The sequence below is a fragment of the Bison bison genome, unplaced genomic scaffold (assembly GCF_000754665.1).
Source record: "Bison bison bison isolate TAMUID 2011002044 unplaced genomic scaffold, Bison_UMD1.0 scf7180017864356, whole genome shotgun sequence".
NCBI classification, from domain to species: domain Eukaryota; kingdom Metazoa; phylum Chordata; class Mammalia; order Artiodactyla; family Bovidae; genus Bison; species Bison bison.
Window position 1 is genome coordinate 3,778,115 of NW_011494928.1, and position 23,816 is coordinate 3,801,930.

The window sequence follows — 23,816 nt, forward strand, 5'->3', positions numbered from 1 at the left end:
TCCCTGGTGAGTGACAGAGGCGCTGGCCTCCCAAGGTCCCCGAGCGTGCACTTCTCCGCGAGGCGAGGAGCCGGGGGTGTTCTGCGCGGGGGACGCACTCGCAGCGGCCCGCGGCTCTCCAGAGGCCGGGCACGAGGCCGGCGGGGCGCGCGTCCCCTCACGGGCTCGAGGCCGGCGGGGCGCGCGTCCCCCCTCACGGGCTCGCCTGCGCCGTGTGAGAGGCCGCCCCGGAGCCTTTGGCGCAGCCGGCCATGCGCGTTCCCGTGGGGTCGGGCCTCGCGGGGGCCCTGAGCTTCCAAGTCGGGGCGGCCGGAAGGGTCTGCGGGGTCCCACTGCAGAACTCCTGGGTGCGTCCTGCCCCCAGGTCACCCGCCGAGCGGCCTCACTCCTGGGAGCCGTTTAAGAGCCCAGCTTGGAATCGTTTCATGCAGAGAGCATGCTCTCTTTTGGTGTCTCTCACCTTTAATTTCTTAGATACTAAGTTCTGCCGCAAACGTCTGTTTTGTAAAACAATGGGGAACGGTAGAGTCATTAAAATTTAGAAAATATCTGGCAGTTTATATTTACTAAGACATACAGTCAGAACAACCTGTTGGAGAAGATATTATACTCCGCTTATATATTTCAAGGAAGTGAGACCAAAGTGATTTTAAGTGTCTTTGCTTCAAGTGGAGTTGGGCCTTGAAGCCGCATCTTCCTAATATAGGTGATTAAGAGGTGCTCGTTGCCATTTAATCCTCAGGACAGTCTTGCAAGATAAATAGTATCACCTCTATTATTTGTCAGTAACAGTACTTAGAATTTGAAAATCTGTATTGATATGAATAAATACTAAAGTGAGGGAATGGGTGAAACTTCCTTAAGTAGGATTCCAGTTGGTAAGTGTAGAAGGAATAATGTAAGCAGAAAACACATTGTTTCAGGTGGTCATCAGTGGATACTAAATTTAGTTGGCAAATATGGTGGGGAACATGGTATTTACATAGCCTCAATTATCTCTCCACCAAATACTTTAAAAAAAAATGGTGTTTGTAGTGGAGGAACCTGTTAGGCACCTTCTTAATCAAGGGATCAAAACTCATTCTGGTGTGATGTGCTGAGAAGAGTACGTCATGACTTCTGTGGTGGTCTTGCCAAAAATGCATAACCTCAGTCTAACTATAGGAAGGGATTAAACACATCTAGATAGAGGGACATTATGCAAAATAACTGGCTGGCATCTTTTTAAAATGTCAAGATGGAGGAAGGGGTGACAGGACTGAGGAACATCTCAAATTAGAGGAGTTGAAGGAGACAAAACAGCCTAGCCATTAGAACATGATTTATAGACCCTCAGCCCCTGTGTTCTGAAATCTGTTTACATGGATGCCTCCCATAGACTGCTCCTAGTTAATGACAGCATGGGGTGGATGTGAAGGCAGGCCTGTTCCTGAGACACAAGGGATTTTGGCTTAAGGACTCCCCAGCAGTCTTCCTGAAGCTTCCTTAGACTGCACAGTTTAAGGGTCATCTACCCAACTTTGCCTTCCTCCTTCACTCAGTGGCAGATTTGCATGAAAGTCTGAAACACTCCTAGCTTTCACCACCTCCCTCTCCATTTTCCCTCACACAGGCATTTCCTCTAATAAAATCCTGGTGGGTTTCATCCCATTTTGGCATCTACTTCTTTGAGGATGCAGAGTGACACAACAGTCAAAGGATATGTTTTCCTTGGCTTGGGACCTGGTCCAGAAAATGGACATTAGTGGGACTATTGATGAAATTTGAATAAGGTCTGTAGATTAGCTAAAAGTATTGTGCTAGTGTTAATTTCCTGGTTTTGGTGGTTGTACTGTGGTTGACATTTAGAGAAGCTGGGAATACTAAATCAGATTATATCCAAACAAGTGTAAAAATTAAGATAATGATATACAAGAAAAAACAGTTACTCTGTCACAGCTTAGGTAAAAATAACAAACATATGCTTGTTCCTGTAATCCTCTAGAAAAGGAAATTGAGGATTACAGGATTACTTGTTTTCTCTTTGTTTCAGTTCAGTTCAGTTCAGTCGCTCAGTCGTGTCCAACTCTTTGCGACCCCATGAATCGCAGCACGCCAGGTCTCTCTGTCCATCACCAACTCCTGAAGTTCACTCAGACTCACGTCCATCAAATCGTGATGCCATCCAGCCATCTCATCCTCTGTCGTCCCCTTCTCCTCCTGCCCCCAATCCCTCCCAGCATCAGTCTTTTCCGATGAATCAACTCTTCGCACGAGGTGGCCAAAGTACTGGAGTTTCAGCTTTAGCATCATTCCTTCCAAAGAAATCCCAGGGCTGATCTCCTTCAGAATGGACTGGTTGGATCTCCTTGCAGCCCAAGGGACTCTCGAGTCTTCTCCAACACCACAGTTCAAAAGCATCAATTATTCGGTGCTCAGCCTTCTTCACAGTCCAACTCTCACATCCATACATGACCACTAGAAGAACCATAGCCTTGACTAGACGGACCTTTGTTGGGTCTCTTTGTTTAGTTCTTGTCAATCCCCTCTTGCAAAAAATACGGGCTTAAACAAAATTTTCCTTATTCCCTATATTTTAGCATTTCGGAAAGTTAGGAGCCATATATAAGAAACACCAGATTCTTCTCTTGGCTCTGCCAGTAGATATTGTCACTCAGGTCAATAACCTAAGAGGCCTTTGATTCTTGTCTAAAATAGAGAATGGTTGGTTGGCACTTTCAGAGTACATTACCGAAGCCTTGTGAATATCAGCTGAGTGGGTTTCAGCTGGAAAAGATTTTTCACATGTAAGCAGTTATTCCTTTTTGTCATCAGGTTGTAACAGTGACCACATATACCTATCTAGCACTTTATATGAATTAACTCATTGAATGAGTCATTCATTCAGTCAGCACACTGAAGGACCTACTTAGGAGCAAAGCAGCTTTTAGGCTCTGCACATACAACCATGAATAAGATCATTCCTGCCTTCTTTTTGATGGAGAGTTCAGTGAAAAAGTTTTAGTTTCTATTTTTGTTTGTTCAGTTAATAAGTCATGTACCAACTCTTTTGCAACCCCATGGACTGTAGCCTGCTAAGCTCCTCTGTCCATGTGATTTTCCAGGCAAGAATAGCAAGAATACTGTAGTGGGTTGTCATTTCCTTCTCCAGGAGATCTTCCCAACCTAGGGATCAAACCCAGGTCTTTGCATTGAGAGGTAGATTCTTTACCACTGAGCCACCAGGAAAGCCCTTAGTTCCTATTAGATAACCCCAAATTCTTCTGGTCGCTATTTGTACACCTGAGTGAAAACAGTATTTATCCTTAGTATGTGAAATACTTCGTGGTGGTGGTTATTCGTGGTTAATTTGGATATTAAAAAAAAACAAAACAAAACCAGAGCCTCTATCCTTATTGTTAAGGAATCTAATTAGAAAGGGCAAGTTATTGATGAAAAACTAGAGGAAGGTAATATCAAGGCAGCATAGGTTAGTCCTCATATGAATATGAGGGTAACATTTCTTATGGACAGGCAGGTCGGGACAGGCAGGTGGAGCAAGAATCACTGGAGGGCAGTTTCACAGGGAAGTGCTGCTTAAACTGGCTGCAGAAGGGGATTCCCTGGTGGTTTAGTGATAAGGACTCAGCACTTCCATTGCAGGGGGCCCAGGTTGATCCCTGCTCAGGGAACTAGGATTCTCACAAGTCAAATGGGGCAACAACAACAACAGAAAACTATCTTCAGAAAGATTTAAGTGTTTGGTTACCATATTTCCCTTCCTGGTCATTGTAAAGAGATTGATCTCAAATGAAATCATGGTTATGTACTGATTTGAAGTGTCTAATTTTTGAAAATGGCAATAATGGGAACAAGGAGATACAGAATCACCTGGGGAGGGTTTTTAAATTTTATAAAAACTATAGATTCTTAAATTCTTTCGTTTTTTCCCTGCCAGACTTCCCCAAATTGGGGCATGTTATAATCTAGAGACGCGATTGAGAACACCTGAGTGTAAACAGGAGCAATAGAAGACTAGATCTAGGAATCTTAAACCCTGGACTGAACCTAAAAACATAACTTTGTTCTAGGAGTTTTGTTTAATGATTTCATTTAAAAATCACACCACCAATTACTGAAGAGTTGTTTTACTGTAGAGGGGTTAATGTGATTCCCTAAGATACAATGACACTTGGTGATCATATTATATATCACAGACTAGGAGCTGAAATATGAGCCAGGAGCCCTTGCAGTATAGTAGTCTCGCTGGTTATGTACAAGTTATCAGAGTTCTAGTGTTAAACTGTAATTTTGAAGCATTTATTCTGCGCTAACACACCTTTTGAAATCTTTGTGGTTTTCTATATTTAAGCTGGGTAAACTCTGGAAATCTCAAGTAGGAGTTAGTCAGGTCCCACATACTACAGGTAAACAATAATCTGCCACAGATGAGGAAGCATTTTTTCTTTTTTTTAATATGAAATTTATTGTCAAGTCCTCAATATTATAAACGGCTGTAATTGAGAAAACATCTTTTCAGCAAACTTTCATGATTTAACAATTGTTAGACAGCATTTTTTTTTCAAAAGCATCGATTCTTCGCGCTCAGCTTTCTTTTTTTTTTTTCTTTTGAATTTTATTTTATTTTTAAACTTTACGTAATTGTATTAGTTTTGCCAAATATCAAAATGAATCCACCACAGGTATACATGTGTTCCGCATCCTGAACCGTCCTCCCTCCTCCCTCCCCATACCATCCCTCTGGGTCGTCCCAGTGCACTAGCTCCACGCATCCAGTATCGTGCATCGAACCTGGACTGGCATCTCGTTTCATACATGATATTTTACATGTTTCATTGCCATTCTCCCGAATCTTCCCACCCTCTCCCTCTCCCACAGAGTCCATCAAGTAATGCTTGAAATGGTTTACTCACCACTAAACTGCTTTCTCCCCATCTGAGAACTACCAATTTAAGTGCTGAATTAATGATTGCTATTTATAAATAAGTTGAACTTAGTTTACCCAAATTATTTCATGTTTACAGCCCTTTAAAAAGTGTTCTAATCTTTACTGTCTTATTTTTAATAGATATATATATATTTTTTTTTTTTAATGCAGAACCTTCATATTTAAAGTACTACATGAAAATGAAAAGAAAGGGAGTGAATGCTGGCAAGCTGAGATTGAGTCCTAATGAGGAAGCCTTCATTTTAAAGGAAGATTATGAAAGAAGACGAAAACTAAGATTGCTGCAGGTGAGATTTATTTGGAACATAGTGTCAACTTCTTTGTGTCCCCAAAATTATTAGTATTTTCTACATTGTTATTGTTGTTAAGTCACTAAGTTGTGTCTAACTCTTTGAGGCCCCATGGACTGTAGCCTGCCATGCTTCTTTGTCCGTGGGGGTTTTCCAGGTAAGAATATTGGACTGGGTTGTGGATTCCTTATCACTGAGCCACCAGGGAAGCCAATTTTTTACGTTCAGTTCAGTTCAGTTTGGTCGCTCAGTTGTATCTGACTCTTTGTGACCCCATGGACTGCAGCACATGAGCCTTCCCTGTCCATCACCAACTCTTGGAACTTGCTCAAATCAGAATGATAATGGCAGTCCCCTTAGGTCTCTGGGGAGGAAACATAATGGCTTATCAGGGAACTTTGTAAGTCTTATTTTTGGTTTTTTCTCCTTCACCTGGATTTTCTGCTTTAAATAGGGCTTATCTAATATCTTGTGAATATTCTGGAGAATTGATATATCTAATATCTGTTTCCAAAGAGCTTTTCCAAAAAGTTGAAGTAAGCCTCTTTTCATGCAATCTTAAATATTCATCCTTTAGGTTCGAGAACAAGAAAGAGATATTGCTTTACAGATAAGAGAAGATATAAAACAGAGGAGAAATCAGCAATTCACTCGTTTGGCAGAGGAACTAAGGACAGAATGGGTGGAATCACAAACTCAGAAAATCAAGAACTTGGAAAAACTGTATTTGGCAAGTTTAAGAAATATGGGAGAGGGGCATCAACAAGCCAAAGAAAATGTAAGTGAGCACTTATTTGACTACCTGTCTGTGGTAATGATACTTGTTAAAAGTAGATTTGTGTTATTAGACACTGATAAAAATGTTTTCATGTATAGAATTTGCTGTGGGCAGCCTGAATGTTTTTGTAAATTTAATATAACTAAGAATCCTACTTGATTCATTTTCTGGTAAGAGTCATGTGAAGGAAAATCTGTTTTCTATGATGTTTAAATTAACATTATTCTCTAACAAACTTAGGGTTACCACTGGTGGGCGGTAAGGGATAATACATTAGGAGAATGGGATTAGCACACACACTACTATATATAAAATAGATAACCAACAATGACCTACTGTAGAGCACAGGAAACTATACTCAGTATTTCATAATAATCTACAAGGGAAAAGAATCCAAGAAAGAACAGCTGTATATGTGTATGTATAACGGAATCACTATGCTGTATACTGAAACTAACACAGCATTGTAAATCAAACTATACTTCATAAAAAAAGCAAACATTATTCTTTTCCAGTCCTTAACAACTGGGTGAATAAAATAGTAACCTTCAGAATTACAAGTTGTTACTCATTTCAGTCATTTTGGACAAGTTCGGTGGGATTTCTGATTTCATTGTCACTCCTTCCTCATACCTCCAAAATGTGTAATTAAATGTGTATACACTTGAGTTCTTCCTTTCACAAAGGCAAAGTAGTACTTAACTCAGTATTTAAGACTACTCCCTGACCTTGTTTCTTCTGATTTATGGTTGGAAAATCCTAGATTGTGGTCCCAGAAATAGTCACACAAAATAAACAAGCTGGATTCCAAGAATGCATGTCTTTGTAACCAAACTTTTAGTCAGGAAGAACTCTTTAAAGAATTTGTCAATCAAAATATTCTTGGTCCCTGGCTTTAGTTTGTGTTTTTAGTATTAATAGCTTTAAGTTCTGATATCAGATTTTTGTAGCTTTATTTATTTCATCATTAATTTTGTGCTATAGCCAGTGTTTTCATTTGAATACATCTTCATGATTTTTGCCCTGACAGAGTACCACACATATTATATATTTGCCATTTTAGTCTTGTTTAACATGACATTTTAAGTAATATTTGTTTTTAGGAGCCTGATTTAAATGCTCTGGCACACCGGGCAGCAGAAAGGAAAAAAAAGGCAGAAATGAGACATAAAGAGGCCCTGAGAGTACAGAAAAATCAAAAAGAAATGTTAATGAAACAAAAAACCTGGTAAAGTAATAGTAATTTTTACCGTATTCTCCACTGAAAGTGATATGGCTGGAATTAAAGGGTACATTGGATATTTTTTTGTGTGTGTGGAGAAGGAAATGGCAACCCACTCTAGTACTCTTGCCTGGACAATCCCATGGGTGGAGGAGCCTGGTAGTCAACAGTCCATGGGGTCGCAGAGCTGGACATGACTGAGTGACTAAACTTTAAAACTAAAACTTGGATACTTTTTAAAAGTTACATAGTATATCCATGGTGTTTGTTAAACTTGGTTTAAAATAATGCAGTTGGGGGAGTACATACTAACAAGTGAACTTTCTCTTCTGTTCTGATTTTAGCAGCAGTTACTGAGTTTCTGAAGAAGTGTATTACTAGTTTAGAAAGCAGGTCAACCAAAATCTGTCTGCCTCTGATATAAAAAGAAAAAAATCAGTGCAATTATGAACATTAAAAGAGGTTATAGACTCTGCAAGTCATTGATGAGATTTTTGCATATTGTAAAAATGAAAGAACCTATTAGCTAGTCAGAAGTGGTCATTTTATGCAGTGGCCCCTCTTTATCATTTTTAGGTTTTTATAATTCCAAATTATTCTAAAGAACATTAGATGTTTGTTGGGTCAGTCCACATTATGGAGCTTTATGTCTAGCTACACCGCTTTTACTCTTTATTTTCTCACATGTGTATGCACTCTATTAAATAGCATTTGAGCCTGTGGGATCAGGCTGTGGAGGATTTCTTAAGATTGTAATGGCTTTTATATTTTTAACTTTGAGTTGTACTGTAACATTATTTGAGAGATTAATTTATGACATCTTTTATTTTTTAAGGCATATAAAAGCTCGAAAAGAAGCTCTGCTTGTGGAAAAGGAGAGATCTGCCAAAATTGCAAGTCTGCCACCCCCTCCTCCAGCTCTCTTTGAGGTGAATTACTCTGGGTATGGGAGCTTGGATATAGTAATTCTTCTTTGCTGTTAGAATTCAGTGCACATCCAAATGCCATTTGTTTGAACTTAGTTTTTAACTGTACTGGTAATACATATCTAGAATATTTAAAAATAATTCTAGACAGCATTTTACCCACAAATGCTTTAGTTTGTATCTCTGATGTTTAAGGACTTTAAAGCACAATACTAATATAATGTTGTTCCCAGTATAATCTGATACCCAGTCTGTGTTCAGTTTTCTCCAGTTGTCTTGAGATTTTTTTGTTGTTTGAAAAACTGTAACCTTTTTTATTTTATTGGGAAAGAAAAGGATTATTTGCCCTAAAGACTTTCCCACATTCAAGATTTGGCTATTGTAAATAGTTATCATTTTATAGACACAGAAATTAGGTCCAGATAAGTTAATAACTTCACATAAGATTATGTGAAATGGTAAGAAAAGTCTGTTTCTTTGTGAGAGTAAAATGTGTGATTTTGTGATTTGAAGCTTTTTTTTAAAAAAAAATTTTAACTTATTAAGCAGAAATTAATTTTGAAAGGTATTGCTTCTCCTGCTCAGATTATCTTGCTGTGGTTATTAAAACAACTCATTTGGATCATTATCTAAATTACATAGGTGTGTTTATCAAAAAAGTTAAACAGAAATTTAAAAAATACAAATACAGGATATATTATTTTGTTGTATAGACAAGAGTATTTTATGTGTGTGTGATCAGCCTCAGTACCAGGTAGTCTCATCTTAAGCCTCTGGTTTTGTCAGCCTTCCTACTTTTATGTTAGACATCTGCCATGTGACATTTGATCTAGTAAGATCCAAACAGAGAAGTCAGATTTCAGCCATTCCCCCAGTGCCTTGTTAAAAGGCAGGCAGTATTTTGCCCATTTTTTAAAATTATTATTATTACTTTTGTCATAATTCTTAATGTTTCTAACAAGCCGAAAGTGAAACTGGCTCAGTCTTGTCCAACTCTTTCTGACCCTCTTGGAATTCCCCAGGCAAGAATACTGGAGTGGGTAGCCATTCTCTTCTCCAGAGAATCTTCCCAACCCAGGGATCAAATCCAGGTCCCCTGCATTGCAGGCAGATTCTTTACCATCTGAGCCATCTGGGAAGCCCTAACAAGTCAAGGTCAAAACTTTAAACTGACCAAAACATTGTCTGTGTAAGTGATTTGGCAAATACGAATTATATGTTAAACTGTGGTGGTACTTTTCCCCCCAACATTTTTATTATGAAAAATTTTTAAATACAGAGAAGAGTATAAGAAATAGCTTGTGTGTAGATTTCATTTTGCATTATGTGTAGATTTCAAATGGTTGTGTATACATTTGAAGATATAAATGTATACATTTGAACGTATATTTATAGGTTACATTTCACCCCATATACTTCAACGTACCTCTGCTAAGAATAAAGACATTCTCTTTTCCTAACGAAACTCTAGGTTTGTTTTTATTTTTTGTTGTGCTGGGTCTTTGTTGCAGTGCGCGGGCTTGTCATTGTGGTGACTTCTCTTGTTGTGGAGCACAGTCTCTAGGTGCATGGGCTTCAGTAGTTACTGCTCATGGATCAATAGTCATGGCTCCAGGCTCTAGAGCACAGCCTCAGTAGTTGTGGTGCACAGGCTTAGTTGCTCCGTGGCGTATGAAATCTTCCCCGACCAGGAATTGAATGTATCTCCTGCATTAACAGGCAGATTTTTACCACCATACCATCAGGTTAGTCCAGGACATTCTCCTATGTGGCCACAATATCACACTAAGAAAAGTAACCAGGATCCAGTCAAGGTTTACCTCTTGCTTCTGTTTGCTTTGTGTCTTCAAAGTAAAGCATTCTCTCCCCAACCCTTTTTTATTTCAGAATTTTTGAATAGACTAATTTCTTGTATTCTGTATTTGTCTGATTTGGTTATGTGGCTACAAGAGATCTATCTCAATTATATTGGTAAATTTTTCTCTTTTCAATTTCCAAATAATCTGGGAGATGATACTTACCATCACAAGTATCTATCATCCTTTTGCATTTATTCATTGGCCTACTTCCATTAGACAAAAGAGAACTTTCTTCTTCAGTGATTATGAAAAGACAAAAGAGAACTTTCTCTTATCATTGATTATGAAACATCATAACCAAATGAGCAAACTTAAAATCAGTAATAGAGGCACACCTTGCCATTATGTGCCTCCTGATGTCATACAGTAAACTGTAGAGTGTCACCTATTCATTATTCTTACTGAAATACAATCTGACTTTTAAACCTAAACTTCAGATTAGTGGAAATACAGTGCACGCTCTCATGAAGAAAAAAAATAAAGAATAACTGATTAAAATATAAAATTACTTTTTTCAATGGATCCTGCTTCAAATGAAAATGAATACTTCCAGCTTAACAATCTATTTTCTGTTTCATTTTTCAGAATGTTGAAGTAAAGAAAACTAACGTGAAGACGAACAGTTCTACCTACCATCATCTTTGTACTTTTGTGAATAGAGAGGTGGACACAAAGCAGGTGATTGACTTTTTTCATGACTCTCACTTTATTATTTCTCTGTCCATTGAATTGAGTTATATATTGTTCTACATATATTGTTATCAGATATCAAAATTTGAACAGCTCTACCAACTGTCTTAGGGTAATAGTGATTAAAAAATCTTTTAAATATGCTTTGAATTACAATGTCATATTGAATGTGAATGGAATGTTGATATAATATGAATGAAAGGGATTGGCCTCCTAAATTGATATATTTAATTTTCTTACCATAAAAGTTTTTTTGACATAAAAATAATACATACTCTAGAAATTTGAAACTAGATACATGTAAAACACCTAAGTTTTCATCATGAAAAAGTAATCGGTTAATACATTAATGGATTCATTATAGTATTTTTAATTAATACATTTTCATTATTTGTGTATAAACATACACATGCTTTTTAAAACATGATTTTTAATACCTACTTAAATATTTCATTATAGAGTTTATTTAACCATTCTATTGTGGAGGGGTTTTTTTTTTTTTGCTTTGTAAATAATGCAAACATAATCATCTTGTACATTTTTTATAGCTTTTTAAAAAAAATTTATTTGTTTATTTCTGGCTGCATTGGGTCTTTGGTGTTGCCCATTGGCTTTCTCCAGTTGTGAAGAATAGGGGCTCCCTTCGGGTTGCACTGCTCGGGCTGCTCGTGGTGGTGGCCTCTGGTCGTGGAGCACGGGCTCTGTGGCCCGTGCGCTTCAGTAGTTGTGGTGCATGGGCTTAGTTGCCTCACGGCATGTGGGATCTTCCTGGACCAGGGGTCAGACCGGTGTCCCCTGCATTGCAAGGTAGATTCTTAACCATAGGACCGCCAATAAAGCCATGTTGTGTATATTTTGTCTACAGCTCTGATTGTATGTTTAGAATAAATGTCTAAAAGAGAAATTATAGGTTCCACAGTGTATAACATTTTATCACAGATACTTGATATAGATCTTTAAATTTCCTTTTAAAAAGTGACTGCAACATGAAAATGGCCGTCTTACCGTGCTCATGGGCTTCCCTGGTGGCTCAGTGGTAAAGAATCCGCCTGCAATGCAGGAGACCCTGGTTCAATCCCTGGGTGGGGAAGATCCCCTGGAGAAGGGAATGGCTACCCATTCCAGTATTCTGGCCTGGAGAATCCCATGGACAGAGAAGCCTGGTGGGCTATAGTTCTTAGGGTTGCAAAAGGTCAGACACAGCTGAAGTGACCTAGCACACAGTGTACATCATATCCTTGTCTGTAGGAAATGATATGGCTTAAAAATTAATTATCTGTGTTAAGAGTGACAAACAATTGTTACTCCTTGTTATAATTGCTGTTTCTTTGTAACAGTGAATTTTCACCTTTTTCATGTTAGATATATTTATCTACTAGATACATACACTATTTCACAGTGTAGCATTCATGTGGAGGTTAGAATGCAACAAATTCTGTAATAGCTAGTGTTAATATTTGATCAAGACACAAGATGAGTATTACCATCATAAAGTTAACTTCTAAGAAAGGAATAAATCTTGAAACTTGTTTAAAATTGTAAAATACTATTATAACTTCAATACCTTCTATTAGTATTAAACATATTTTATACTAAGATTGATGAAAGACATTTCTGTTTTTAGCTGTCATATAGGGTATCACTGATGGTGTCACAGTAAATTTTTAAACTTTTTTCTTTGACAGTAACTAAAAGACCTACCTTCTCTTCAATTTCTGGACTTGAAGATTACATTAGTAGTTATAATGCAGTTTTATAAAAACTGTCCCGCATACTAAAGCATTCTAATATTTTCTTCCTTACACCATCACTTAGGAAAAATCTGTCTGTAAACCTTGGGTTTAAAATGTGATAGTGCAGTAATGTGCTTGATTTCCCAGATAACAAATCTCTGTATTTTCATCTGCATCTAAGCTTATTTCACATGTGCAATAATTTAGAATCTTTCTTTGAGTAGAATGATAGGATCTTTATAGGAGGTATCATATAAAACTACTTGCATTCTTGGCATATATTTCAGTTATTCCTTCAGCTGCTTTCTCCAGATAAGCACTTTCATTTCGTTCAGTCAGTCTTTTAGCATGTGAGAGTTGCTATCATGTTTTGTTTGAATATCTTGATAAAATGGTTATACTTGATAGAGTCTGTTGTATGTTATAAAGTTTGTCTTTGACAGAATGATGACATTGACCTGCTATATTCCTATTTAGAGCCAGTTATTCTCTAAATTTTGTGCTACATTTACATTCTGTACACACAAACAAAACTTCATAGGCTTGAAATTCCTAAATTACTCCTGCTCTTCATCCTTTATATTAGTATTAAAAAGTTGTTTTATACTAAGGAGGTTTTCATCTGATTTATTCCTTTGTCAATGACTGTACGCAGCACTTGTTAAAATGGATTTTTCATCCTAGAAATATTTTTCTAATCAGATCCACTGTATTGTTTGCTGTAAGATCCAGAAATGTCAGCAGACAAGCAGAACAGATTTCGACCTATATGTCTTGGGTAGAAAATGCAGAAGTAGCATATTTAATCACTTATTGTTTTGTGTATTGCAGATTACAGTTCATGGGAAAGGGGTTTTCAGAAACATGTTTTCTAAAAAGTATTTTTGCTTGGGATTTACAGTTTTGCAAATTTCACATATATCTTTTGAGTTCAGCTGGTAAAAACAGAATCTTGCAATTATTTCAACCAGATACTTGTTTAAATTTTTAATTGCATTGACACAAAGTTTCAACAGATTGTCTTCTTAAAGAAAACAGTTACTTGTAAAACCTTGTTTTGACATTGAGTGGTCAGATTACATGGTAAAGAACCCACCTGCCAATGCAGGAGATGTGAGTTTGATCCTAGGTCGGGAAGATCCCTTGAAGAAAGAAATGACAACCCACTCCAGTATTCTTGCATGGAAAATTCCACGGACAGAGGACCCTAGCAGGCTGCAGTCCAAAAGAGTTGGACACAGCTTAGCAATTGAACAGCTGCAGCAGCAGTCAGATTAAAACTTGTTTGGCATGTCTAATGTTTCTCTGACCCTTTATTGATACTCTTTATATATATCATTATATCTGGACTCAGTCTGTTTATTATATATGTTGTGTGTTTTGAAGTTTTTCCTTCTCTTCAAATTTTGGTTTATCATAGTTGACATTCTGGTTTTTAATTCACCCTCACATGATGTGAAGAATCCCCAAATAACTTTTTTTCTTAAAAACCTCATGGCCTAAATGAAATGTTGCTCCTAAAATTCATTTTAATATTTTACATGTTAATACACTGAATAATTTTATAGAGGTTATAACTTTGGTTTAATCTGACCTTTGTTAATAAGGATTTACATAAATATTTATTAGCTCAAAAGGAATATAATATTTTTCATGCATTTATTTGGCCATTACACTCTTTGTTTCTTTCTTATTTTTTGGCTGCATTGAGCAGCTTGCAGGATCTTAATTTGCTAACCAGGGATCCAACCACATCCCCTGCATTGGGAGGGCAGAGTCTTAACCAGTGGACTGCCAGAGAAGTCCCTACTCTTTCTTAATTCATTAGCTATCTCTTTATTTATCTCACTACTTGAGAGTTATAAATAATTTTAAATATGTGGTAATAGCTTTTGTGGTTATTGTTTCATTGACTGATAGATTTTTACCATGTAAAATATTTAAGATTTTTACTTAAAGTTATGTTTGAAATGCTTACTTGTATTTGAAAGTGAATGTTTAGGTATAATAGTAAATCCAGGTTATGTTCCATGCCCCACCCCCAACGCACAGGCACACATTTAATGTTGCTATGTTAATGAAATAATGGCTCACTGTACAACCACATGATCATTGATTTGCACAAGTTCTAGTAAGCCAGAAATTATGTTAAAGAAGGTGTTTTGATTATTTGGCCTTCCCGAGGTGCAAGCCAAGCAGCAAATTTTGGCTGAAAACCAAAGGCAAATCTTAGTGCTAATGGCTTTCATGACCTTTGACGTTTGTGATTTCTTAACTATTATTTGTTTACCTTTCAACACTGTTGTTTTAGTAGAATTTCTTAATAAAAATAGGATGGAGGAATTATTTGGATGAGTATAGTGTACTTTACTTTAAAATGAACAAGTTGTAAAACTGTTTAACAATTCGACTTTTTTCATACATACATGCTGTTGATAATTGTGGGCATTTAAAAATATAACTTGAAAGAATATATGTAGCTGGTTATCATTTAATTTGATATAAATAGAAAAACATGATTTTAGGGTTGTTTTGCTTTTTAGTTACCACTTTGTTTCATACTTTATTTGTCTAAAATGTTATTGATTGACTGCTAGCCAGATCCTCATTTGGCTGCTGAAGAAGAAGCTAAAAGATTAGAAGAACTACAGAAGCAGGCAGCGCAAGAGAAAATGGAACAGAGTGAGAAGGCACATGCCCGGGGATTCCAAGCAATGAAAAAGATCCATTTGGCTCAAGTAAGCATTCAGTTCTGCTGATGGCCTTACGGATGGCACTGTAGGACTTAACTGACAGGGAACAGTCTCAAAGGACAGAGTCTTGAAGAATGGGAAAACAGCGTCTCTGATTCATGTTATTCCAAGTTTTCCGACTTGCTTTTACCTCCTCGTTTCAAATTCAGGTTGGATGAAACTGTTCTCATTTTTCTTCTAAAATTTGTACAAATGAATATATTAAAAGTTTAATGTATTAATCAGTTTAAAAATAGCCCAAGAAGAAATTAATCACTTTTCTAATTTAGTTATTTGAATTACATTTGTGCTCTGTGGATTTTCAGATTCGATTCGTTAAATATTTACCAAGCAAAGGACTTGTTGGCTTTGCAGAATATTGTTCAAAAATAGTCACAATCCTTGCTGTCAAGAAGCATTGAACTTTGTTGCAGAGATGTAAAATATGTATGATGAAAGCTGGCTTTGTAGTTACAGCATTGCATCTGTCATGCTTATTGTTCAATGTTTATTCTTGAAACAGCATAGAAATGATTCCTCTTCTTAGAAGTCTGATTTTCTTTTCTGAATTTGACTAATACATTTGGATTTTTAAACATTCATCTGAAGAATGAGTTTTTATGCACTTCTATGGTAATTAGATGCCACAGAATTAGATGCCTTAGTTTGTATAATTTGAACTGAATTATGACTTAAATTTTTAGTTTTTATCACTAGGACTTCCCTGTTGGCTCAGACAGTAAAGAATCTGTCTGCAGTGCAGAAGACCTGGGTTGGATCCCTGAGTCAGGCAGATCTCCTGGAGAAGGGAATGGCTACCCACTCCAGTAATCCTGCCTGGGAAGTTCCATGGAGAGAGACTACAGTCAGGTTATGATTATCGTGATAATCATAACTTACCCCTAGTTTATAAAAGCTAAAAGATGAATTTCATCTAAGTTTTAAACCTACAGGCAAAAAAACATGAAAAAGTAATATAAACTGAGCACATTCTTGCATAAATTAGTAGTGTTTAGTGGTTAAGAAAGTGGACTTCACAGTCAGTCTTCCCAGGGTTTTCCTCCCTTCTTCACTACTTAGCTGTTTAATCATAAGCATAGTGTGGAATAACAGGAAATATTTGTTAAGCCACAATCTCCCTGAGTCTTGGTGCTCACTTGAGAATGGTATCTGCTGCTGGCAGCATGGAGAACTGAAAAAAGTACATTGCAGGAGCGGTGGCACCTTAATTAGAGTGTAGCTTTGTGACTGTCCCGAGGAAGGAGACCTGACAGACACGTTTGAAGCTTTGTGGCCTAACCAAAACCATCTTCTCATATTACTTGCCAGCATAATAGAGTTGACCCTTGAAGTGTGTGGGTCAGCTTACACCTGCATATTTTGTCAATGGTAAATACTGTGGTGCTGCACGGTCCATAGTTGGTTGAATCTGCGGATTTGGAAGAACTGCGGATATGGAGGGCCAACTCGTAGTGTCTTGTGGCATTTGATCAAATGGTAAAGGAGGGGATGGAACTACAGCCCCTGTCTTCATGATTTCTCCACTTTTAATTTCCTTCATGATTTCCTCACTATTAATGTTACTATCCAAAGTGTGTGACTCAGTTGTTAATTATTTCTCTTTATTCTTGGAAGAATCAAGAGAAACTAATGAAAGAACTCCAGCAGCTCCAGCAAGAGGACCTGGCACGCAGGAGACTGATGGTAGCACGGATGCCACCACAACTAGTGGAACTTCCATACAAACGCAGTGAAATGAAAGAAGATTGGCAGAGAGAGCTAGAATTTGCCTTTGAAGACATGTACAATGCAGACAGAAGTAAGATGTTTTCAGTAAACTTTCAAAGTTTACTTTGAAATGTTATTAAATGTCATTAAAATGTTACTTATTAAATGTCTTTGTGGGAAAATACATTTGTCTTGATGAAGCAGTTTTTGTTTTGAAAGGAGTTCTCATTTGAAAGAGGTGCTCATATTTTAAACTTGAAACTGTGATGAGCTTTAAAATTTTATGTGCAAGTTCTTTTTAGTCATTTTGGAATGGAAACATGTCTGTGCATTTCTTTATTGAGAGGTGAAAGGAAACCTGATTTTGCACCTTGAACCAGAGCCTCTGCCTGCTGTGATTGATCAGATCCAAGACGAAGAACTGGACCTCTCAATGGAACACGAAAGTTTAGGGGAGACTGAAAACATTCCAATGACAGAAGCTGAAACAGTACATTCTAGTGAAGCAGACGGTAAAAACTTCTGACCTGAATATTGCTGTATTTTATAGGAAAAAATGTTAATCATTTGCCAGCAGTTAGGAAAGGCTGGTTTGATTTAACTACTGCTGCTGCTTCAGTCGTGTCCGACTCTGTGTGACCCCATAGACGGCTGCCCACCAGGCTCCCCCGTCCCTGGGGTTCTCCAGGCAAGAACACTGGAGTGGGTTGCCATTTCCTTCTCCAATGCATGAAAGTGAAAAGTGAAAGTGAAGTCGCTCAGTCGTGTCCGACTCTTAGCGACCCCATGCACTGCAGCCTACCAGGTTCCTCCGCCCATGGGATTTTCCAGGCAAGAGTACTGGAGTGGGGTGCCATTGCCTTCTCTGAATTTAACTACAAACAGTGCCTAATACTAATGGGAGTGATAAGGGGAGGAAACTTCAGATTTCCGTCACTAAAGATCCTTTTCATATACATAGGAGGAATGTTTTATATATATATATATATATACACACACACATATATGTAGTCTGAAGATTTTTAGGTTACTTAGGTTATTTGATAAACTCAGTTCATTTGAAAGGTGAGCATTTTTTTGTTTTTGCTTTTTAGATTTTGTGCTTCTACGGTGCAATCTACTGTGCTTCTAGGCACTTCATATGTGAGGATGAACAGCACAAACTTAGGTTGCTTCCAAACTTCACCTCTCTCTCCACCTTCTGAATTTTTTCACTTGCCAGTGTCTTAACAGTACATTTTTCATCTTCTCTTGCCTTGTCCTTCTGTCTTCCTCATGTTAATGATGATACCACAGTCTGTAGTAATCCAGGCCAGAGCTATGAGAGGCATCAATACCTCTAAAAAGACAAAGCTGTCTTTCACTACACATCTCCTTAGAGACCAAGTCTTCTTCCTTTTAACTTCTTTTCTCCCCATTCCTAAGAGTATTGCCTTTGCTCAAAACCACTCAGACTTTTTTTTTCATCTTCACCATACACTGTGGATAGGTAGTCCTTGGGGGTTCCCATTTTATGTGGATCTCCTCTAAGACTCCTTGGGGTAGGGCTCTAGGCATTATCCCTGTTTCCTGTGTTCACACTGCTGTCCGAACAAAGTATAAGGTTACTACGATTTGGCATAAATTTCAGAAAAATGGGTTCTGGGCTCAATTGCCATGAATTCCCCTTTAAACTTCATTTCTGGCCTCTGCAGAATCTTTTATTTTCTTGCAAACCTTATAGCACATATTTTGAATGCTAGTCTTAACCACAGATTAAGAGATACACATTCTGTCATCATTTATCAAGTGGAATAAGCATCTTCCTGATACATTTTTAAGCTTGCTGCATGCCGATCATTGAAAAATACAGTTGACCCATGAACAAGGGGTTAGGGGTGCCAACCCTCCATACAGTCCAAACTCTGCTTGTAATTTGGGCCTCAGTATCCAGTATATCTGCAGATTCAACCAACCCTGGGTCATGTAGTCCTGTGATAACATATTTATTTGAAAATAATCTGCACATAAGTGGAGCCCAGGTGGTGCTAGTGGTTAAAAATCTGCATGTCACTGCAGGAGACGAAACAGATGTGGATTCAATCCCGGGGTTGGGAAGATCCCCTGGAACATGGTATCCCACTCCACTGTTCTTGCCTGGTCCCATGGACAGAGGAGCCTGGTGGGCTGCAGTCCATAAGGTCGCAAAGAGTCAGACATGACTGCAGTGACCTAGCATGCATGCACGTGCAATTCACATGCATGTTCACGGGTCAGCTGTAATTGAATTTTGGTGTCCTTATTTAAATTTAAGTTGAAAAAAATTATACCTGGTTATAAAATTGTGTTTAATTGTAAATACTGAGGAAAATACAGTTGTACTTTTGTTTTAACCAGTGGTGGTTGTGGTAACTAAGTAAAGATAGACTAATTTACTTTATTTGTAATAGGTGCTGAATAAATTTTATTTCCTTTTCTTTTAGTTCCCTCAGCAGTGAAGACCCACCGGATTCCTTCAAAAATTCTTTTTAAAAAATTATTAAATAAGATCCGAAGCCAAAAATCTCTCTGGACAATTAAATCCGTGTCTGAAGAGGAGGGTGAAATGATTACAACTGTCAGTGAAGCTGAAAGTAAAGCCCTGACAGTTGAATCAGGAGCAACTGTGAGTGAAGACAGAACATTATCCTCTGGGCAGGAACAAGGTAGTTTTCTCCAGTCTCATATTATAGTACATAAACCCTTTCTAAGTTGTTCAAAGATAAGCTCATTTCTGAAAAATCAAAGAACAGAGGTCAAAAGGAAGAAAAATGTTTCAAAGCCCATAATGCTGCCACTTACAGGCAGTGAGTGTTAGAAACCTTACTGAATCCTCTTCCAGAGCACTTTGAGTGTAGTGAATTATTCATAGATATGTTTCCAAAGACATTGATGAACCAGAACTAGCCTGTTCCTTATGTTGAGATGTACAGGCTGTTTCTAATGTTTCTTATTACTTTTTTGCACTGTAATGAGCATCATTTTAGCAAAGTCTTTGCCTACATCTTTAATTATTTCCATAGGAACAAAGGAAAGGAATTCCCGAATCAAAGGATATGAACACATTAACAGTTTTGAATGTACAGTATTGTGTGTTTATTTTACTTTCCCACCAGAGATTTGGTTTCTTGTTAATTTTTTAAAAAAAATTTTGGTAGATATATAGGCTATTTAAATATATTCCCAGAAGTTACTAAAGTCAAACCAGTAGTATTTCCTTGAATTACATACTATCAAACAAGAATCATGACATAACTCTTCTTTGATTTGCTTTTTTCTTTGAGTTTTATCTTCTAGATTTTTTTTAAACAAAGTAATTGGATTTATGTGGAAATGTTTTGCTGCCAGCCTTCTTAAAGAAGTGGCTTGTAGTTCCTATTTAAGTCTTTGATTTGATCCTAAGTACAGCAGGAATCCTTCTGAAAATACTTTCTGCACTTGACCTTTTGACACCTCCCTTTCTTGGTTTTCCTACGTCGCTGACTTCTCCGTCGTTGTTTTCTTTGCTGCTTATTCTCATCTCAACAACCACTAGTTATTGCCCCAGAACTTGATTCTCACATCTCATCTCTTTGTATTGATACTCCCTAGTTGGTCTCTAAAATGTGATGCCTTTACATTACACTCTGTACACCAGTGACTTCCAAGTGTGTCTTTCCAGACTTGGCCTCTTCGTTGAACTCCACTTCTTTATTTAAATGTCTATTTGATATTTTCCCTTGGTGGCTCAGGTGGTGAAGAATCCACCTGCAATGCAGGATTGAACCCTGGGTCAGGAAGATCCCCCTGGAAAAGGAAATGGCAACCCACTCCTGTATTCTAGCCTGGAGAATTCCATGGACAAAGGAGCCTGGCAGGCTACAGCCCATGGGGTCACAAAGAGTCAAACACGACTAAGCAGCTAACACACACACACTCGTGTATCGAATCACATCTTAAACTTCTCCAGAGCTAAGTTTTTGATATCCCCTCCTGCCCTATACCTGCTTTTCCTATGATCATATATTTCAGTAAGTGGCAAAAAATTCTCTTGCTTAAGCCAAAAAGCTTGTCATTCTGGTTTGTCTCTTCTGTATTCTACATCCAAATCATCATCAAGCTGTTGATCCTATGGTCAAAATATATCCAGAGTCCAGCCATTTCTTACAGCTACCATCCTTGTGTAAGTAACATTCATTCTCTAGTGTAGATTCTTGCCTACACTAACCTCCTCTCTATGCATAGCTTTTGCACCTTCCTGCAGTAATCTTTTTCCAGAGTCATCTTGTTAAAACATGTCAGCTACGTCATTCCTTTGGGGGAAGCCCTCCAACAACTACCCATTTCCTTCAGGAAAACTGTTTTTCTTACGGTGGCATCAGATCTCCCCACACACCCCTCCCCACTACTTCCCTTACTCACTGTTGCTCTGACTTCATTTTTTCCCCAACCACTGCACTGTAGGCACTGGCTTCCTGGCTGATTTTCCAACACAGCAAATATAAATCATATGGTCTTTGAAAGTGCTGGTTTTGGGTGGGGAGGGGGATGCCCTTGGGTATATTTATGGCTTACTCTGGCACTTCTTTCAAATACTTGCTCAGATACCACTTTCTCAATAAAGCCTTCTCAGCCACTCTATGTAAAATGTCAAATTTCTATACCTTCCCCCAGCCCCATAATCCTCACTCCCTGTCACCTCTGCTCCATGGCTCTTAGCATCTGATGGACCGTAAATTTTCTTTCTTGCTCATTTGCTTCTTGTCTTGACACCTACCCCTCTCCACCTTGCTCATCCTCCAGTCCTGGAATGTAGAACTTGATTTTGTTCATTGCTATATCCCCAGAGACTAGACTAGTGCCTTGAGAGTCTAGCCTAGTGCCAGGACTCCAGTCCTGGAATGTAGGACTTGATTTTGTTCATTGCTATATCCCCAGAGTCTAGACTAGTGCTCAGTTCATATTTATTAACTTAATTGACCTGCTTAAAGCAAAGAGAGATAAGTTTGGAAGTCAGACATGTGATATTCAAGTACATGGGCATGGAAGAACTCTTAGTGGAAAGAATTCAATGAGAAAAGGGCTTATAAGACATCTGAGGAACTCGGGCATTTAGAAAATGTCTAGAGAAGGGGCAAGCAGTAAAAAGGAGTGAGAAGTAGGAGAGAGAATATGGCATTGGCATTTAATACAAGGTGACACTTTCATCTTTAATCCATAACCAAGTAATTTTGGAAAAGGGCCTGGGTAGTAATCTTTCTCTAGCTTCATATGACTGTGTTCTTCCCCTTATCTGAACCAAGTTTTTTTTTTTTTAAATCCTCATAGGGTCCTTAATGCCTGCTGACCTGTCTGGAAAGGTTTCCTGTCCATCTCACACTCTTTACCTGGTTGATTCTTCCTTACCTTTCAAATGTCCACTTAAGTGCCATTTCCTAAGGGAAATCTCACCTGAGCTCCTAGTCTGATTCAGATTTGTCTGAAATACTCTCTTGTATAGCCCCTCTTTTTTTGTTTCTTATATAGTACTTAGCACTGTTTCTAATTTTATAATTTTTTTCTAAGATGATTATATAACGTTTTGCTCCCACCTGCCCCATAAAACCCACTTGGAGGCCTTTCCTTCCTGACCAGGTACATGTGCATGCAGCACACACGTGGGTGCTGCGTGAATGTGTGGGTGACACTCTGTGCAGTTTCTGGCCACCCTGATATGATCAGTGTATACTGCTTTAACTTAACTTTCTGCTCTGGTTTCATAAATAATAAAAATCCTAAAATCTAAGTATGTTGAAGATACATTTAAATTTCTTCAGCTTTTTTCTTTTTACAGTTTGGTACCTTACTTCCTCTATTCTTTTTATGCTTTCCTATTGTGTTTGAAACTGTTGTAAGCCTGTCTTTTAAGTCAGTTGTCTTTCATCTTTTCCTTTTTGTTTACAATTTTAGTCTTACATCTTCTTGTATCTTCTTTATTTTCTTTTTGTGTTTGACTTGAGTTTATCAGATAAAATATGTGATCATCTGGAAGGTGGCTGGATCTTAACTAAATAAGACATTCAGGTGGACCAGTGATAATCTGAATGTAGATTTTTGTTACATTGTTCAGATTTAATTTTGACAGTGATATTATGTTAATAATGTATCTGTTACAGTTGTTGAAAGTGACATGCTAACAATTGACTCTGGACCACTTACTAGTGAAGATAAACCACTTTCATTTAGTACTGACTCTGAAAAGGAACAAGGTATTTCTTTTTCACATTCTTAAGCAAACTTAATTCATTACATCTTTTTCCTAATAAAATTACATGTAATAAATGAACAAAGGACATTACAGTTGTATTAAATTATTGAAACTAATTTTTGCTTTGGGAATTCTCTTAGAAATGAAAACCACTCAGCCTATCATAGCTCCAAGTTCAGTTCTACTTCATCCTCAGGAAAAAGCAGTCAGAGTTAGAATGGCAGCGAGGCAGAAACAGGTAATTTGAAATTTTTATTTTTAAAGGTTTCTTTCTTCCCCTGGGTACTATAGTTTTGTTTGACCAGTGAGATTTGTCTTAAAATCCGGCTACTTTTGATACCATTTCTTCTACCTTATACATTCATTTGATAAAGGCAGAGATTGTCTTTTTTAAAAGTCAATTTACCCTACATAGTTTCTTGTACAATGCCTTATATATAGTAAGTACTCAATAAATATTTGTTGAATAACTGAGTCCCTGTCATGATATTAAACATTTGGACTTTGTGATCCCAACAGTTTTTTTGAAAGGCTGTTTTTCAAAGAAAAAATTTTAATTCAGCTTCTACAACTGTAATATTGGGCCCTTCTACTTTAATGAAAAATTTTTCTTAATACAAATTAACTTGATAGAGGCTAATTGTTACTAAACCAATCAGTTTATAG

At 37.6% G+C, this 23,816-nt stretch overlaps 1 protein-coding gene across 8 annotated transcripts in view; it reads left to right on the top strand.

Annotated features, from left to right (window-relative positions):
• Positions 1–5,103: 5,103 nt before the first annotated feature.
• The window catches only part of CEP295 (centrosomal protein 295kDa), a 49,490-nt gene continuing 30,777 nt past the window's right edge, over positions 5,104–23,816 (top strand). For all 8 annotated transcript variants that reach the window (XR_826632.1, XR_826633.1, XM_010855174.1 and 5 more), the window contains exons 1-11: positions 5,104–5,235; positions 5,816–6,016; positions 7,120–7,244; positions 8,074–8,167; positions 10,609–10,701; positions 15,044–15,184; positions 16,814–16,997; positions 17,251–17,418; positions 19,369–19,590; positions 23,059–23,151; positions 23,291–23,388. Coding sequence is in view for 6 of the 8 variants with exons in the window: in XM_010855174.1 (XP_010853476.1) it covers positions 5,122–5,235; positions 5,816–6,016; positions 7,120–7,244; positions 8,074–8,167; positions 10,609–10,701; positions 15,044–15,184; positions 16,814–16,997; positions 17,251–17,418; positions 19,369–19,590; positions 23,059–23,151; positions 23,291–23,388 (1,533 nt within the window). In the remaining 2 variants the exon portion in view is untranslated. The remainder of the gene's footprint in view (positions 5,236–5,815; positions 6,017–7,119; positions 7,245–8,073; positions 8,168–10,608; positions 10,702–15,043; positions 15,185–16,813; positions 16,998–17,250; positions 17,419–19,368; positions 19,591–23,058; positions 23,152–23,290; positions 23,389–23,816) is intronic.